Here is an 18,972-nt window from a genome sequence, read left to right as displayed (position 1 = left end):
GGAGTCAACGGTGAGCGCGTTCAGGGATCGATATATCGCATCTTAACGAGACGCGATATATCGATCCCGGATAAATTGATTGCTACCCGCCGATACGGCGGGTAGTGAAGACGTACCCTTAGCTTAACCAAGGCAGGAGGGGAGGGGGTTTTGGGTGCCACAGAAAGGGCAGCTTGACCCCGTGTCCTTCCTGATAAGAATTGTGTTGAAGTTGCTGATACATGTTGTGACATTATTGACACAAACTGGGACTGTATAGAACATTGTTGCAACCAAGGTCCTGTAGTGGCACCAAATCTTGTATAAAGGGGGTCAAATAAGGTGTCTAAGACAAGGTTATGGTTTGCTGGTTATGATTATGCTCTCTGTGTGCATGTATCATTTTTGTATTTAAAGTTATAAGTATTGGCTCTATACTGTCTGTAATTGAAACTTGTGCTGTTTCTGGGTGACACCCCAGACAAGTTGGTGTCAGCTCTGCCTAGCCTGCTTGATGGCCCATTAAGGACCATCAGCTACACAACTGACCCACTGAGAGAAGGCAGATATGCCTTGTGACTCAGCAAGGCATGCAGGGACCTGCCTATGGACAGAACTCTAAGGTTTTTCCATGCCATGTGCCGGATAGCTTGTATTTGAGACAAAGGAAGCACAAGCCATGTGGCAGAGGATATAAAAGGCTGCTGCATCTCCTCCATCTTGTCTTCAATCCTGCTTCTGACCTCTGGAGGAACTTTGCTATAAACTGAAACTCTGAGCAAAGGACTGAATGATCAATCCCAGCTGGGGATGTTCCATAGACTTGATTTAAACCTGCAGTTTATTCCATCACTTCTAAAAGCCTGAACCAAGAACTTTGTCATTATGCATGTAACTGATTCCATTTACCCAATTATAGCTCTCATCTGTATCTTTTTCCTTTTATGAATAAACCTTTAGATTTTAGATTCTAAAGGATTGGCAACAGCGTGATTTGTGGGTAAGATCTGATTTGTATATTGACCTGGGTCTGGGGCTTGGTCCTTTGGGATCGGGAGAACCTTTTGTTCTTTTACTGGGGTATTGGTTTTCATAACCATTCGTCCCCATAACGAGTGGCACTGGTGGTGATACTGGGAAACTGGAGTGTCTAAGGGAATTGCTTATGTGACTTATGGTTAGCCAGTGGGGTAAAACCAAAGTCCTCCCTATCTGTCTGATTTCGTGTGCCTTAGAAGTGGAAAAACCCCAGCCTTGGGCTGTAACTGCCCTGCTCTGAGCAATTTGTCCTGAATTGATACTCTCAGAAGTGTCCCACCAAGGGCAGCATCGATACACATGCATTTTAGAAGAGCAGGAATGTGTCTGTCAGGGTCTCAAGGCTGCAAACTCTGGAAAAAAAACACCACACCTGGTTAATCAATAATCAGAAGGAAACCTCTTGCTTGAGGGTTGAAACTGCTTGCTTAACAAGTTTTCTTTAAGTGACATGTCATTGTATTACTAATGTATAAATGAGGAGAAAAAGTTGGAGGTAGTTGGACTCCTCAGGAGAGGCTCTTCAAGAACTATTCCTCTGGATGCATCTCGTGGTCCCCACTGGCAGACGAAAGATTTGGCCACTGGAAGGCTACCGCTGTGCCACTCGAGAGCCACACTCAGCTTCGGTAATTATCGTGGGTTGGGCGTGTTTTACTAACCTGCTGCGGATGTGTGTAAGTGCTTGAGACTAAGTAAAGTTTAGCTTTAAGTGAAAGCACTCTTTCCTGTTTGTGCCAGCCATCTATCAGTCGGACTGCCGTGTCTCCCCTGATTTATTTCCTGACACCAGCTCGCGCAGAGTAAAAGTCACCAAGAGCATTGGGTTGAAAGAACCCCGGGTAACAGCCAAAGGCAGGTGACCCAGAAGGAATGAACAGGTAATGATTATGTGATCCATTCCTGGTCGCTCATTCCTAGCTTCTGGCAAAAAGAGGCAAGGGACACCATCTCTGCCCATCCTGGCTAATAGCCTTTGAAGGACCTATCCTCCATGAACTTACCTAATTCTTTTTGAACCCTGTGTCTTGGCCTTCATGACATCCTCTGGCAAGGAGTTCCACAGGTTGATTGTGCTTTGTGTGAAGAAATACTTCCTTTTTTTGGTTTTAAACATGCAGCCCATTAATTTCAATTGGTGAGCCCTAGTTCTTGTGTTCTGAGAAGGAGTAAATAAGACTTCCTTATTTACTTTCTCCACACCAGTCATGATTTTATAGACCTCGATCATATCCCCCCTTAATGTAGCCTGATTTGGGTTGTGTTAGTAATGTTGATTTAATTTATCCACTTAATTAAATTTTATTTAATTATTTTTTAATTAATTATTAATTATTTAATTAATTATTATGTATATTGATTAGTATGGCTTTCAGCTCGCCAATTTGTTTGATCAGAAGATAAAGTTTGTCCTGAATCAGGCTTCACAGAGTTTATAAAAGGACCTTCGGGGGTATGACAGGCTTACACTGAGACAGATATAGTCATAGAGACCTTTTATTAAATCAATGAAATAGTAAGCAAATAGTAAAACAGTTAGAATTACAGAGTTACACTTGTATTACTGTTATTCAAGAGATACAAATGATAATACAATATTATGAGCTGCAAATGTGGTTAATACTCACACTCTGTTTTAATACCCGGGTGTTGGAAGATACCGGACCACGCCTATTGCAGTTCTGTTTTCACACCTCTGGCAGAGGAAACTACTGCAGAGTTGTTCACTCTCTTTAACTTAGCTTTATAAATCTTAAACTGAAATAAATGCAAGCTTAGCTTAGTTACCTTAAACTTAAAGTTTGAAAAGAAATAAAGTACGGCCTATTAATAGTTAATAGCCGTCGTAGATGGGTAGCATCGATACGTTGTTGAAGGTGGAGGCAATGAAGAGTAGCGAGGAGTAGGTAGGTGGGTAGATTGCCTGCCTAATGGTGAGCTGCCTCGCCTTTTTATAGGGTATTGGTCGGAAATCCTTCCTCTTATGCCCAAATTTCATCCTTCCCCCCCAGAAATGTTAGGGTACACTTACCCTATAGGCTAGTATGTATGTGCGTATGGATGACAGGTAAGTACGCATTTGTGGTGTACTTGTTACATTTGTCATACCACTTTGAAAAATCCTCTTTGCCATCTTCCATTGTTCATTGCTTTAGGCAAAAGGTCTCTAGACATCTGTGTGGGTGTTTTGTCTATTATTACTTTTTTGGGTAAGGGTCCCAAAATGTGCTAACTTTGCCTTAGTTTAACATACAGGGTTTTGGCCTGCAAGTCTCTTGCATTACAGCCAAACTTATTTTTAATATAAATCTATAAGCCTATTACATCAAATACTCAAATTTATAAAAAAGATATATTTATACAGACCAGCAGACTAATCCTTAGGGATACATTAGTCATCTCTTTTCCAAGCTGAAAAGTCCCAGTCTTATTAATGTCTCCTCATACAGCACCCGTTGCATACCCTTATATTTTTTCTTGACCTTTTATGACCCTTTTCCAATCCAAGTATTCAAGATGTGGGTGTACCATGGATTTATATACAGGCAATATGATATTTTCTGTCTTATTATCTATCCCTTTCTTAACAATTCCCAACATTCTCTTAATTTTTTTGTCTGACGCTGCACATTGAGTGGATGTTTTCAGAGAACTATCCACAATGACTCCAAGATCTCTTTCTTGAATGGTAACAGCTAATTTTTTGAGATCCCTTTGAAACTCCTCACCGTCTGCTTTGTACTTACAAAACTACTAAAGATAATTATCATCTGCAAGTTTTGCCACCATAAGTACTGTTCACCACTTTTTCTAGACCAAGGTCCTCTCATGGATAGGTAACCGGTTAAAAGAGAGGAAAATAAGAGTAGGAATAAATGGTCAGTTTTCAGAATGGAGAGAGGTAAATAGTGGTGTCCCCCAAGGGTCTGTACTGGGACCAGTCCTATTCAACATATTCATAAATGATCTGGATAATGTGTTAAACAGTGAGGTGGCAAAATTTGCAGATAATATAAGCTACTCAAGATAGTTGAATTGCAAGCAGACTGCAAAGAGCTTCAAAAGGATCTCACAAACCTGGGTGACCGGGCAACATTTTGGCAGATGAAATTCAGTGTTGATAAATGTAAAGTGATGCACATTGGAAAACATAATCCCAGCTATACATATAAAATGATGGGGTCTAAATTAGCTGTTTCCACTCAAGAAAGAGACCTTGGAGTCTCTTTCATGTAACTACACCTGGGTATGTCCCTGGCTGTGTATGGCTGTGTAAGTGCAAAACCTGGAGAGAATTGCAGTTTGTCACAGCCTCGCAGTGTGAGAGGGAGATCAGAATGGTATGCCAGAGGGGTTGGTGGTACCCCAGTTCCAGGTTACACCCTGCTGAAGTCCATCTCGCCCACCCAATGAACAGGCCCTACTAGATCATGAGTCCATTTCCCGCTTGTCATGTGCTCAGTTACTGAGGGAGAGACCGTTGTTATGGCAGTGAAGTCAGGACTCCTGGGTTCTGTCTGTCTTTCTCTGTGTGACTTTGGCCAACTCTTTTTCATGTCTCCACTCAGTCATCTTTCTCCAAATCTGTCTGTCTACTATCTACCCATCCACCCTGGGCATTTACACAGTATCAGACCCTATGGATGTCTTGGCATTATCCCTAGTTTTCTTAGTAATCAACTATAACTTTTAGATATACACAAAAACAAAGAACAGCCCAGTCCTCTCTGACTCAGCAGAGAGCAAAAGAGCTCTCAACTCCCTTTGGGAAGCTCCCATAACTACTGTTTACTGCTAAAGCTTGATATTGGTCTTACCCACTATGGTCATTCTGATGTTCTTATATAGACACCAGATATATCTGGCCCCCCATTGCACCCCACTAGACCCCCCCCCACCCTCCCCGAGCTGAGACAGAACCCAGGAGTCCTGATGGGGTCTCTCTCTCTCCGCAGAGTTAGTAACAAAGCAAGAATATACATTAAAATTTTAAACCTAACCAGTGTCCCTTAAATGACTTGCCACATGATGTCAGAACCTGTTAGTATTAGAGCTGAGTGGGTCTAATATTTATTTAATTTTCTTTCTTTTATATAGGAATAAAATCCAGTGCGTCTGTCAGCTAATTGCTAAGTTATCTGCCAAAACCTTAGAATGTTCAGGTGCCTAAGTAGCCCCTGGAATCGAGGTTAAGGCTGCCGTCCCCTTACCAGAGCCAGTTCAGGGACTGGCGGAAACAAGGGCTCTGGCCAGTGATCACACTGGGCAGGAGCGGGCAGACCCTGCATAATTCCCCTGGCATTGTCTGACCCAATGCTGCTCTCACACTGCTGTCAATCTGCAGTGTCCCTGGCATGTCGCTCTCCCAGCCCCCTCGGGGCACCGTACGCTGGGCATGGGGAAAAGCAGGCGACTGTTTGTCAGTCTCACGCTCTCTGCTGAGCTGCAGCAGAACCCTGCTGGGATTCCCCAGCCATGGCTATAAAGCTCCCTGCCCAGCGCTCCTCCGGCACTTCACAGAGACTCTCCAGACGCCTCCCGCTGGCCCGGGCAGCCCCTCTCTGCTGCGCAGGAGCTGGGTGAGTGCAGGCTTTGGAGCCCGGAAATGGCCCTGGTTAGCGGCACCTGCCCCACATAACAGCCCAGAGGAAGCACAGAGCTGAGACGGGTCCCAGGCCAGGGAAGCTCAGAGAGGAGCAGGCTCAGGGTCAGGGGAGACAGCGCTGAGAATCACATGTCTGGAAAGTCGGTCTGAGCAGCAGGAGCTTTTCATTTTCCCCTCCCCCCTCCCATAATGCCAGCGCCCCCCTTTGCTGCCTCCGGCCCCCATCTGGCTCACGAGGCCGCTCACCCCCACATGTAGGAGCAGCCTCCGTGCCCTGCTTCTGCTTAGCTGAATTCCTCCATAGTGCTAAGGTTGCCAACCCTCCAGGATTGGCTGGGAGTCTCCAGGAATGAAAGATTAGTCTTTAATTAAAGATTATGTCATGAGATGAAATCTCCAGGAATACATCCAACCAAAACTGGCAACGCTACATACTTCCCCAGCATTAGTCCATCCAGTCTGACCCTGGCACGAACAGGCCAGAGAATTGCGCCCGCATACCCTTCTGCTGAGCCAAGGACTTCACCTAGACTAGGGGCTCTCAAACTTCATTACACCGCGACCCCCTTCTGACAACAACAATTCCTACCTGACCCCAGCAGGGGAGACTGAAGCCTGAGTCCCCCTGATTCCCACTGCCCCAGGTGGGAAGCCAAAGCCCGAGCCCCACTGCCCTAGGTGGGGAAGGGGTCAAAGTCAAAGCCCAAGGGCTTCAGCCCCAGCCAGGGGGCCTGTGACCTAAGCCCTGCCACCCAGGGCTGAATCCCTCGGGCTTCGGCTTTGGCCGTGGGTGGTGGGGATCAGGCTTAAGCCCCGAGCTCCAGCAAGTCTCAGCCAGCCCTGGCAACCATATAAAAATGGGTTTGTGACCCACTTTGGGATCACAATCCACAGTTCGAGAACCGCTGAGTTAGACCAAAACATTTCAGTCCTCAGGAGACTATGCTGTTGTATCCGCAGGCAGAGAACAGGAGGGACCAAGGGGCCCCCCTATGCCAGAGGCCCCTGAAATGGCAGGGGATTGCTCAGGTGAGACATGCCCAGGTGTTCCCAGCAGGCAACCCACACCCCAGGCTGCAGAGGAAGGCAAAAATAAACCAGGTCCCTGCCAATCTGACCTGGGAGAAATTCCTTCCTGATCCCAAATCTGGCGAGGCATTAAACCTTGAATACATGACCAGACCCACCAGCCTGGCATCTAAGGAAAGGGATTCTCTGTTCCAGCCTAGGGCACTGGTCCGCCCCATCCAGTATCCCTTCTCCAGCTGTGGGCAATCCCTGATGTTTCAGAGGAAGGTATAGAAAAACCCAGAAGACATCTGGCCAATTGTTGGGGGGGCTGGGAGGGGGAATTCCTTCCTGAGCCCAAGCAGGCAACCGGCTGAAGCTCTAAATCCTGAGATGTGAGTATAGCCGCTGTCTTAATGCAGAGCTGCAAGTGTTAGGAGCGTGGCGAGGACAATACAGGCCTTCCTGTTCTCCCCACGGCCCAGGGAGGGACGGGATGAACAGGGGGCCTCACAAATTCCAAGGGATCCCCACGACCTTCCACCCCCCTAACACACACACAAACAGGGCCACAGAATTACTCCCAGCTACTGGATTAAAGCATCTGATTTTTAAATTTCATTTAAAAATATATCAATTCTCATCTGAAAGACTCTAAGCCATGTTGGGTCCCCACCCACACACACACACCAGGTGAGCTGTGCAATGTCTATCCACCTTCACTGCTAGGTACTTGCATTGTACTTCAAGGTTGAATTTCTTCAATCTTAACTTCTGGCCCCAGGATCTTGGTGGAGCGCGGGGGTGGGGGGGAAGGGGAGGCAGTGAGATCAGGCCAATTCAAGGGTGGTTTTGGTACAGTGCTGTAGTTGCACGAGCACAGCATGCTGGAGCAGGCGGCTGGTTCAGTGAGGGTAGAAGCGCCAGTGGTGCAGGGGATAGCCCTCATTGGCACCCCCCCCCCATGCTCTTGTTGAGCGCTGATATTTGGTGTGTGGGCAGCTGGGAATTTCCCGCTGGGAGTGAGGACACCAGGGCTCTGCTTGTTGCTGTTACTGTGCTGGGCAGCCGGCCCCGTTGCCCAGGGTGCCGTGCAGGGGGGCAACGCCCAAACAGTCCCTGCCCAGAGAGCTCCCAACAGGGCCGGCTCTGGCTTTTGGGCCGCCCCAAGCAAAGCAAAAAAAAAAAAAAAAAAAATCTGTGGCGCGGCCGGAGCGCGGGTGCAGGGGGACGGGCTGGGGGGAGGAGGGGGAGGGAGCGGGCGGGAGAGAGAGAGAAGGGGGCTGCCAGGGCTACAGCAGGGGCGCTGCCACACAGCCCCTCCCGCTGCGCCGCCTCCTGCCGCGAGGGCTCCGCTCCGGTCGGCGGGGAGGAAAGGAAGAGGACTGCCCTGCAGGGCGCTCTGGTTCTCCGCGCCGCAGGGCGGCTGGAGCGGAACAAGAACAAAAAAAATGCCAGCTTGCTCAGCTGGTGCCTGGAGCTGGCCCTGGCTCCCAACCCGGGACTGGGACAGACATGAGAGATGGCGCTGAACAGATCCAGGGGAGATGCAGAGGGAGCGGCAGGGAGGACAAGGGGACAGACGGGGGGGGGGCCCTTTGCATTAGCTAGTGTCCTCACTAGTCAGAGTAGTCACTGGTGGCCACCCACCTCATCGGTGCTGGGACAGATCAGAGCCAGGCACATCAGCTGTGGCCTGGCCGGGGGAGTGGGACTCAGCTGCCCGGACCATTCCCTGCCTGCCGTCCTGCCTGCTGTGGGAGGGATGGGAGTGATTACACTTCTCTGCCTGAGCTCCCCTGAGGAGTCTTCCTCACAGGAGCTTAAAAAGAACGTGAATAACCCCAGTGGGGAGAAGGCAGCGCCCCAAGACCCAGTGCAAACGTCAAACAGGCAGGGAGAGATCCAAGCCCCCGGAGTATCTGTCTCTGTGCTCGGAGCTGGACCAGCTTCCCAGACCAGGCCTCCTCCGCTAGAGGAAGCCGACACGCAGAGCCGCTCTCCGGCTGCGCGGAGCTTTCCCGCTCCCCTGAGCTGCTGGTGCCCTCTCAAAGCAGAGCCCTCAGCTAGCTGTGCCCCATGCAGCCAGTTCCCAGCTGAACCCTCTGTCTGCGCTCACACGCCCCATGCAGGACTCGCCCTTCTGGCTTCCGGGGGCTCATCTTTACAGCCTCAGCCCATTGGGTGGGGCAGGAGGGGCAGACCTGGCCTTAAGGGACTCCGTGCCCACGGCCTGTGGGAACCTGTCCTTTGCGGAGGCACTCCCAACCTTGAATAAAGTTGTGGGTGTGGCCGGGGACAGCAGAGGTCCCCTACATTTTCAGTGAGGGGAGCTGCAGGCTGCGGCCAGCCCTGGGGGGGCTCTTGAGCTGAGTTATTCAACTAAAAGTCCCCTGAGCGTTGAATGTGAGCTCCATGTCGTAACACAGAGAGCAGCACACGCCCCTCGGGCATCTGACCCCCAGGGGATGTGGGGGAGACGGCTCCTTAGATCACCACAGGAGGGGACAGGGGGCAGAGGGTGCCTGTGGGGGGGCTGTTTGGGATTGCCTGGCTCATGTCAGCCCATTTAGATGTGATGCTCCGTTTGCAATGGCTGCTGGTCTCTCTCTGGGAGAAAGACGTGCGTAGCCCGCTTCTCTGTGGTATCCACACCCCGGCTAAGGATTTAAACCTAGGGGTGGCTGTAGCACATGTAAGCCCCAGTCAGCGGGTGTGAAAGCCCTGCTCCCCAGACTACCCAGTCTCTGCCTACGCTGGAGGAGCAGTAGTGTGATCAGACTGTAGGAGGCTGCCTGCTCGCTGGGTTCATGTGCCCCCTCCCCGCAGACAGCCTGAGACAGTGGCTGTAAGGGGGGTGAACTCCCCATGCAGGGCCGGAGTTAACGCTGAACCTAATGACGACACTGTAAATGTCAGTGTGAGCTGTTCCACTGCTGGTCACTTCAGCTGATGGGAAAGGGGAGGGGGGGTGCGGTGCAGCCCATTCCCCACCCCCCTCAGTCTCTGCTCGCCAGACTTTCCCCTCTACATTCAGAGCTTGATCCTATCTAATGGGACAAGTCTGGGGCAGGAGCTCGTCAGGCAGTTTTGGGTGCTCCATAAATCGCAAGGTTGCAGTCTCAGGCCTGGAATAGGTGGGGGCAATAAACGGGGACATGCTGAAGGCATGGGGTGACTACTGCGTCCCTTCATGCTGTGCAGAGAGCCCTGAAATCATTTTTCTGGTGTGTGCCTAGCCACAGGGCCAGGAAGCAGCCGTGCCGTGGAACTGAACACGCCCAACCGGCCCCACCATGGCAGCTTCCAACTGGACCATGCCCCATCCCTCCACCTTCATCCTCCTCGGCATCCCAGGGCTGGAGGCGGCACACGTCTGGATCTCCGTCCCCTTCTGCTCTGTCTACATTCTGTCCCTCGTGGGGAATGGCCTCCTCCTGGCTGTTATCAAGACTGAGCCGAAACTCCACGAGCCCATGTACCTTTTCCTTTCCATGCTGGCACTCGCCGACCTGATCATCTCCACCACCACCCTCCCCAAAACCCTCTGCATATTCTGGTTCAGGGACCGGGCCATTCACACCAATGCCTGTCTGGCGCAGATGTATCTCCTTCACTCCCTGTCAACCATGGAGTCTGGGTTCATCCTGGCCATGGCCTTTGATCGCTACGTTGCTATCTGTAACCCGCTGCGACACTCGGCCGTCCTGACCAATTGGGCCATAGCCCAGATAGGGCTGGGAGTTGTGATGAGGGGAGTCCTGTTACTGGGCCCACACCCATTTCTGCTGCAGCGACTCCCATACTGCAGGACCAATGTCATTTCTCACACCTATTGTGAGTTCATGGCACTGGTGAAACTGACCTGTGTGGACACGACAGTCATGAGAGCCTATAGTCTGGCTGTAGCGTTTCTCACCGGCGGCTTAGACCTGCTGCTGATTGTCCTGTCCTACGTGATGATTCTCTGGGCCGTCTTCAGACTCCCCTCCAAGGAGGCGCGGCGCAAGTCCCTCGGCACCTGCGGCTCCCACGTCTGCGTCATGCTGGTGTTTTACATCCCCGCGTTCTTCTCCTTCCTCTCCCACCGCTTCGGCCACGTGGCTCCCCATGTTCACATCCTCATCGCCAACATGTACCTGCTCTTCCCTCCCATGATGAACCCCATCATCTACGGGGTGAGAACCCCAGGGATCCGGCAGAGGGCGCTGCACATTTTGGGCATGAAAGCAGCCTGAAGGCCCACAGGACAGTCTGTGGCTGGGGAGTAAGGTCCGTGCAGGTGGCATCAGGGCCAGCAGGGCTGAAGATCCAGATGGCTGAGTCACCCTCCAATATGGAAACCCACCTTAGCCCTGCTGAGCAGCAGGGCTAATAAATACGCTTGTCTGGGTCTGCAGCACAACACGGCTTCGACTTTTCACTGCTCTAGAACATCGTTATCACTTGTCATTTACACGGGCCCCGCCCAGATCAGGGCCTCATAGTTCATCATACAGCTTGGGACCGTCTATGGCCCAGGGGCTCTACTCAGACAGGAGGGCTGCCCCTCTCTCCCCGGCACACGCCCTCTCACGCCCAGATCTGACCGTCTGCCTGGCACAAGCCTGAGCCTTCACTCAGTGATCCCAGCACTAAGCGTATATCTTGTGGTTCAGCTCGAGCATGTATTTTTTAGAAAGGCATCCAGTCCCAATCTCAGGTCACCAGCTCAGGCTGAGCGATGGTTGGTGACAGAGACAAGTTTTTGGTCTTCCAAAGTTCTCTCACCAGCAGAAGTTGGTCCAATAAAAGATATCACCTCCCTCAGCTGGTCTCTCTGATGTCCTGGGAGTGACATGGCTGCGACCCCACATGCGATATTTATTCCAAGCATTTAAGTATATGTAAGCGGGGGAATAGTCCCGCTATTGTGGGGAACTCACCTGGCTTCTGCACTACCCCGGTGAAGTGGGCTAGCGAAAGGATCTGAGTCCTCGCTCCCACTTCCTTTATCCAGAGGCCTCCCTGCCTCGAGGGCTCCCCTTCCACTCTCCTGTCTGGCAGAGTCCTCGTAACCCTGACAAGGCTGGGCCCAGGATTCCTGGAGGGCTCGACCCCCAACCCTGCTGTGGTCACCTAGGACAGGGGTTAGAGTGTCCCCACTCCAGGGTACTCTCGTTCAATCCTTGAGGGGGCCACTTAGGGATCTGGGGCAAAAATCTGTCTGTGGATTGGTCCTGCTTTGAGCAGGGGGTTAGACTAGATACTTCCTGAGGTCCCTTCCAACCCTGATAGTCTATGATTCTATGTCCCACTGATCATTACATACAATTTAAAGCAAATACAAGTTATTTATTCAACAATTAATTTTAAAAGAATAAGGAAAAATGGGAAAGGTTAAAAGAAAACACATCACCCCGCTCTGTGGCAGGGAACATCACAAACAGTGTCTCTGGAACGTCAGGGCAGTTCACAGTCTGTTCCTTGTAGGTCCCAGGCCTCCTTCTCAGGCCCTGGCTGTGCTGCAGGGATGCTGCAGGTTGGACCCTTGCAATGGTGGTGGCCACAAATCTCAGGGCACCCTTCTTCCCAGCATCAGCCCCCCTTTGGGTTAAGATCCCCCTCCCAGTCTGGCCTGCAAGGACCTTTGGCTGGGGGTATCTTTCTGCACTGGGCCCTTTGCACAGGGTCCCCCCTTGGCTGGCCCCAGTTGCTAACCACACCCGGCTCCAGACTGCTCCAGCTCCAGCCCCAGCTCCACTGTTCTAGCTCCGGCTCCACTTGGCCTCAGCACTGATGCTGCTGCCTCCAGCCCCCTGGGCTGTTTCTCTGGCCCCTCTGGCTCTGTGGCTGCAGCTCTGCTCCCAGCACAGGATCCGCTCTCCCTGGGCCGCGTCTCTGGCTCTGTGGCTGCAGCTCTGCTCCCAGCACAGGATCCGCTCTCCTTGGAAACCCCTCCATTTGGTTTTGAACTGGCTTAAAATATAGCCTCTCCATCCCAAAGGGATGCCTGAAAGAAACTGGAACAATGGACAGTAACTACGGGGGAGTGAGGGATTGCTGGATCCAGACTAGGAAGGAGTCTAGTCTGTGAAAGAATCTTATTGGAATATTTCTGAGGGTGAGATTTACCTGCATTTAATTTCCTACTGTATTAGGGTTAGACTTGCACGTTTTTGTTTTATTTTGCTTGGTAACTTACTTTGTTATGTCTATTACTAATTGGAACCACTTAAATTCTACTTGTTATACTTAATAAAATCACTTTTGTTTATTAATTAACTCAGAGTGAGCAATTAATTTCTGGGGGAGCAAACAGCTGTGTATATCTCTCTATCAGTGTTATAGAGGGGGGACAATTTATGAGTTTACCCTGTATAAGCTTTATACAGAGGAAACCGGATTTATTTGGGGTTTGGATCCCACTGGGAACTGGGTATCTGCAATTGAAGTCCTCAAATCATGGTTTAAAGACTTCAAGGGGCAGAGAATCCTCCAACAAGTGACCCGTGCCCCACGCTGCAGAGGAAGGCGAAAAACCCCCAGGGCTTCTGCCAATCTGCCCTGGAGGAAAATTCCTTCCCGACCCCAAATATGGCGATCAGCTAAACCCGGAGCATGTGGGCAAGACTCAACAGCTAGACACCCAGGAAAGAATTCTCTGTAGGAAGAGTCAATAATAAAGCTCAGTTTTGCAGTCCCGAATCCTAGCCACTAGACCAGGGATGGGCAAACTATGGCCCATGGACCAGATCCGGCCCACAAGCCATTTGAAGCCGGCCTGCGAGCTCCCGCTGGGGAGGAGGGGCTGGGGCTTGTCCTGCTCCAGTGCTCCAGCTGGGGTGCCGGGTCAGGTGCTGCACCACGTGGATCGGCCCCACTCCGACGCTCCACCTAGGGCGCTGGGTCGGTGGCTGTACCATGTGGCTCTGGGAAGCCATGGAATGGCCACCCTCCAGGGCACAGGATCGAGGGCTGCACCACGTGGTTCCCGGAAGCAGCTGCATGGCCCTGCTCTGAGGGTCAGGGGCCGTTCCAAGCATAGGAGCTGGAGAAGGGACATGCCACTGCTTCCGGGAGCTGCTTGATGTAAGCGCTGCTGAGAGCCTGCACCCCTGAGCCTCTCCCTATGCCCCAACCCCCTACCCCAGCCCTGATCCCCCTCCCACTCTCCAACCCCCTCGATCCCAGCCTGGAGCACCCTCCTGCACCCCAAACCTCTCATCCCCAGCCCACCCCAGAGCCTGCACCCCCAGCTGGACCCTGCACCCCTTCCCTCACCCCTGCCCCAGCCCTGATTCCCCTTCTGCTCTCCAAACCCCTCAGTCCCAGCCCAGAGCATCCTCCTACACTCCAAACTCCTCATCCCCAGCACCACCCCAGAGCCAGCACCCCATCCTGCACCCCAACCCCAATTTCGTGAGCATTCATTGCCCACCATACAATTTCTATTCCCCGATATGGCCCTCAGGCCAAAAAGTTTGCCTACCCCAGCACTAGACCATGCTGCATCTCAACCCAGCTTCTTGTTCGCTATGAGAAAGATGGAAAAAGCCTTCAGGTGCTGGCTCTTAGACACTATGGCTAGATGGTGCTGTGATCAGTGTTCCACACAATCTCTTTTTTAAAAAAGATCTGCTTTGGTTCTAAAGGAATTAGCTCAGGGAATTTCTATGGCCTGTCTTCTACAGGAGGTCAGACTAGATGTTCACAGTTGTCCTTTCTGGCATTGTAATCTATGGACAGATAGTGTTCCCCACCTGTCCATTTCCCTTAGCCAGTGAATGCTTGTTTCCTATGGTATATTTTCATAGGACATGTCTAGTCTAGTTTTCAATAACTCAGTTGATGGAGCTTCCACAAGTTTGTTCCTCTGGAACACAATTTCATAGCCTACAGATCCCACTGTCAGGAAACGCTTCCTACTCTTTAGCTTAAATTTTCCATCTCAGTACTCCTAGTTCTAGTTTCTTAAATACTTCCCCATTCCCTGTGTGGGAATGCACCAAAAATGGAAAAAAAACAGAATACTCTATATTCTTTGCCAGGGGGTGCTGTGAAGGCAAAAGCATAACAGGGTTCAAAAAAGAACTTAAGTTCCTGGAGGATACGTCCATCAATGGCTGTTAGCTAAGGAGGTGAGAGATGCAACCCCACATTCTGGGTGTCCCCAAACCCCTGACTGCCAGAAGCTGGGACTGTTTGACAGGATGGGTCTCTTGATGATTACCTTTTCTCTTCATTCCCTCTGAAGCACCTGGCACTGGCCACTGTTAGATGACAGGATACTGGGCTTGATGGACTCTTGGTCTGCCCACTAGAAATAATAAATAATCACCTGCATTTAATACATGGAGAGGCTATGCTTGAGAGCGATAAGTGACTTTCCCAAGGTCACCCAGTGAAACTGTGGCAGAGAATCTGGGGAAGAGCTGAGACTCTTCACTCCCAGCTCATTGGTCTCTGCTGATGCTTTAGCTCTAGCTAAATCCTCAGCTGATGTAAGTGAATGCAGACCCACTGAAATCAGGGGAGATCCCCTCACTAGAGAAACCAGTGGAGAGAGAGCACCGGGCCTCTGTGCCAGTGCATGGACCGTATGAGCCAGGTCTGAGAGAGACTAAGCAAGGGATTGGCTGCTAGGGACTCGTGGGCTATGTCCCTGGCTCAAGACACTTCCCTTCCTGCTGCCTTAGTTTCCCCATCTGTAAAAGGGGGATACCTCCTGGGAGTAGTGAGCAATAGTCTGTGAAGCACCTACCAGTGGTGTCCATGTGTCACTGTGCCTCAGTGGGACACAGATGAGGATGCCAAATTCAGGACAAACTGCTGAGAAATAGGACAGATTCATACCAGACTGGTGGTTGTTCTATCATTAGTTTACACAAAGTGAGGAACAAAAGTTAACTTCTGTCTCACCACACTGGTTAACTAGAAGCCAAAAATACAGTGTCCTGAGGCATCCCAGCCCTTGGCTCACTACCCAGAAGCTGGACTCCATGATGAGCAGTCAGTGAAAACCAGTTTCACCACATATAGGGTCCTTCTAATCTCAAGAGACCAGCCACTTAGCCAGGCTAATATATAGCTCAGAACTTATCCAATGATCTTGCTGCTCCCAATCCTGTAGCAATGAAAATCTAAAGGTTTAATAATAAAAGAAAAGAAGAAGAGTTATAATGGTTAATAGATGAGATACATACAAGTAATTTTTCAGTGTTCAGAGATCAGGATCACAGCAGTGGTGGAATAAACTGCTAGCTTGAAAAAGTCTCTCTGGAATCACCAAAGCAGGTCTGGGGTCTTGTTCAGAATTTCCTTGTTAGAAATCCAGTCCAGAGAAATGAACCAGGATATGAAGACACAATGGAGATCTCTCAGGGGTCCTTTAATATCCTCTGCCCTGTGCATGGAATTTTACTGTCCCCAAAACAGCCCACAGCCTCTATTTGTGGAAAGTTACTGGCCCCTGTTGGAATCCAGGGTCACATCAGCATATCACATGTCCTTACATGCTTTCATGACGCACAGGGTAAGCCATTGCCCATATTCCTGCTGAAGCATGTTTCTTCTGTAGCCCATTTTGAGAGCTAAGTGTCTTTGATGCACCATTAACACATAGCTGTCTGGCCTTTATGTAAATTCTACCTGGAAGGTGTTATCCAGGAGCACAACACATGTGTAAGATACTGGTACATCGCCAATAATCATAACTTCAGACAGAAAGATGATATATGCTGACATAAATATAGAAAGCAGGGTATCATAAAATCTCTCCTTGGCAGCTATACTGAATTGCCTTACCTGCAAGGGGTTAAGTAGTTCAAATAACCTAGTTGGCACCTGACCAGAAGGACCAATGAGAAAAGAAGATACTTTCAAATGGGGGGGGGGGGTTGTGCTCTCTCTTTGTTGTTCTCTCTCCACAGTCAAGCAGGTACAACATCTCCTGAAAATATACCTTGAATAATCCTTCTAAATTCACAAAAATTGTAAGTAGGGCAAGGAAATGCATTAGGTTTTTTGTTTTAGCTTGTGAATTCTTCTATGCTACAGAGGTAGTTTTATTCCTGTTTTTGTACTGTGAAGTTGAGCCCAGGGGGGGAATCCTCTGTGTTTTAAATCTTTTTATTACCCTGTAAAGTTACCTTCCATCCTGATTTTTCAGGTGTGATTCTTTTACTTTTTTTCATTAAAATAAAGTTATTCTTTATAGAACCTGATTGATTTTAGTGTCCTAAAGACAAAGGGTCTGGACTGTGCTTACATTGCTAAAGCAATTGGTTGGTATATTATTCTCAAGCCTCCCCAGGAAAGGGGGTGAAGGGGTTGGGGGAAATATTTTGGAGGGATAGGGATTCCAAGTGACAATTCCCTGAATCTTTGTGTACATCACTTGGTGGTGGCAGCAATACCATCCAAGGACAAGAAAAGGAATTTGTTCCTTGGGGAAGTTTTAATATAAGCTGGTAGAATATAAATTTAGGGGGTCTTTCATGTGGGTTCCCACATCTGTACCCCAGAGTTCAGAGTGTGCATGTGGGGGGGACCCTGACATATGCATATAAATAGGATAGCCATATTTAGCAAATAAGTTCATGGAGGATAGGTCCATCAATGGCTATTAGCCAGGATGGGCAGGGATGGTGTCCCTAGCCTCTGTTTGCCAGAAGCTGGGAATGAGCAACAGGGGTTGGATCACTTGATGATTACCTGTTCTGTTCCTTCCCTCTGGGGCACCTGGCATTGGCCACTGTCAGAAGACAGGCTACTGGGCTAGATGGACCGTTGGTCTGACCCAGCATGTCCATTCTTATATTCTTATGTCTCTCACAAGAAGCGCTGATCTGTCCTATGCACCTTGCTCCTGGAGAGGGCTCACAGCTGACAGTCCCATGTGGAATTAGGCCTCCATCTCCAGCTCATCAGACAGGCCCCTAGAGGCTCAAATCAGTGGGAGGTAGGAGCTTAAGGACCTTAGTGAACCACTAGAAAACCCCCATTCGATGATGATTTCCCATGGACATCTCCTTTCTGAGATCTATCAGTTAGCCAGCTGTCACTCCATCTCCAAATCCCTTAAGTGGCGCTGGGGGCTGGGATGGGAGCTGCTGTAGCCTGACAAGGACCCTGCCTGCAGGTAAGAGGCAGCCCTGGCTGAGCAGGTGCTGGCATGGGTTAATGGCAGGTGCTGGCATCTCCCCCAGTAACTGGAGACTGGATGGGTCACTACAAAAATTAATCTCCCCTTGTTGATACTCACACCTTCTTGTCAACTGTTGATAATAGCCCACTTCCACCTTAATTGAATTGACTTGGGAAGGCAATTCCCATCTTTTCATATGCTGTATATTTAAACCTTTCTATTGTATTTTCCACTTCATGTATCCGATGAAGTGGGTTTTAGCCCAAAAAGCTTATGCCCAAATAAATTTGTTAGTCTCTAAGGTGCCACAAAGACTCCTCATTGTTTTTAATAAGGAAGTGTTATTACTCCTTCTCATAGCAGAAGAACAAGGGATCACCCAATGAAATGTATAGGCAGCAAGTTTAAAAAAAAAAAAAAAGGAAATATTTCTCACGCAATGCACAGTCAACCTGTGGAACTCCTTGCCAGAGGATGTTGTGAATGCAAAGACTATAACAGGTTTCAAAAAAGAACTAGATAAATTCAAGGAGGATAGGTCCATGAATGGCTGTTAGTCAGGATGGGAAGTCATGCCTGACTAACCTAATTGCCTTCTATGAGGAGAAAACTGGCTCTGTGGATGAGGGGAAAGCAGTGGACATGTTATTCCTTGACTTTAGCAAAGCTTTTGATACGATCTCCCACAGAATTCTTGCCGGCAAGTTAAAGAAATATGGGCTGGATGAATGGACTATAAGGTGGATATAAAGCTGGCTAGATCGTCAGGCTCAAGGGGCAGTGATCAATGGCTCCATGTCTAGTTGGCAGCCGGTATCAGGCGGAATGCCCCAAGGGTCAGTCCTGGGGCCCGTTTTGTTCAATATCTTCATTAGTGATCTGGAGGATGGTGTGGATTGTACCCTCAGCAAGTTTGCAGATGACACTAAACTGGGAGGAGTGGTAGATACGCTGGAGAGTAGGGATAGGATACAGAGGGACCTAGACAAATTAGAGGATTGGGCAAAAAGAAATCTGATGAGGTTCAACAAGGACAAGTAGAGTCCTGCACTTAGGACAAAAGAATCCCATGCACTGCTAAAGACTAGGGACCGAATGGCTAGGTAGCAGTTTTGCCGAAAGGGACCTAGGGGTTACAGTGGACGAGAAGCCTGATATGAGTCAACAGTGTGCCCTTTTTGCCAAGAAGGCTAACTGCATTTTGGGCTGTATG

At 49.7% G+C, this 18,972-nt stretch overlaps 1 protein-coding gene across 1 annotated transcript; it reads left to right on the top strand.

Annotated features, from left to right (window-relative positions):
* The first annotated feature begins 9,927 nt into the window (after window positions 1-9,927).
* On the top strand, window positions 9,928-10,869 carry LOC135895161 (olfactory receptor 52K2-like). The gene has a single exon (XM_065423232.1). It carries the CDS (start codon window positions 9,928-9,930, stop codon window positions 10,867-10,869), a length of 942 nt encoding a protein of 313 aa, XP_065279304.1.
* The last annotated feature ends 8,103 nt before the right edge of the window (window positions 10,870-18,972 follow it).

This window comes from Emys orbicularis, chromosome 1 (genome assembly GCF_028017835.1).
Source record: "Emys orbicularis isolate rEmyOrb1 chromosome 1, rEmyOrb1.hap1, whole genome shotgun sequence".
NCBI lineage: Eukaryota > Metazoa > Chordata > Testudines > Emydidae > Emys > Emys orbicularis.
Note: the sequence above shows the minus strand (reverse complement) of the source record. Positions and strands in the feature narration are given on the sequence as shown.

Excerpts from the sequence above, each read along its gene's own strand:
- LOC135895161 (XM_065423232.1), top strand. The coding sequence starts at position 9,928 with ATGGCAGCTTCCAACTGGACCATGCCCCATCCCTCCACCTTCATCCTC.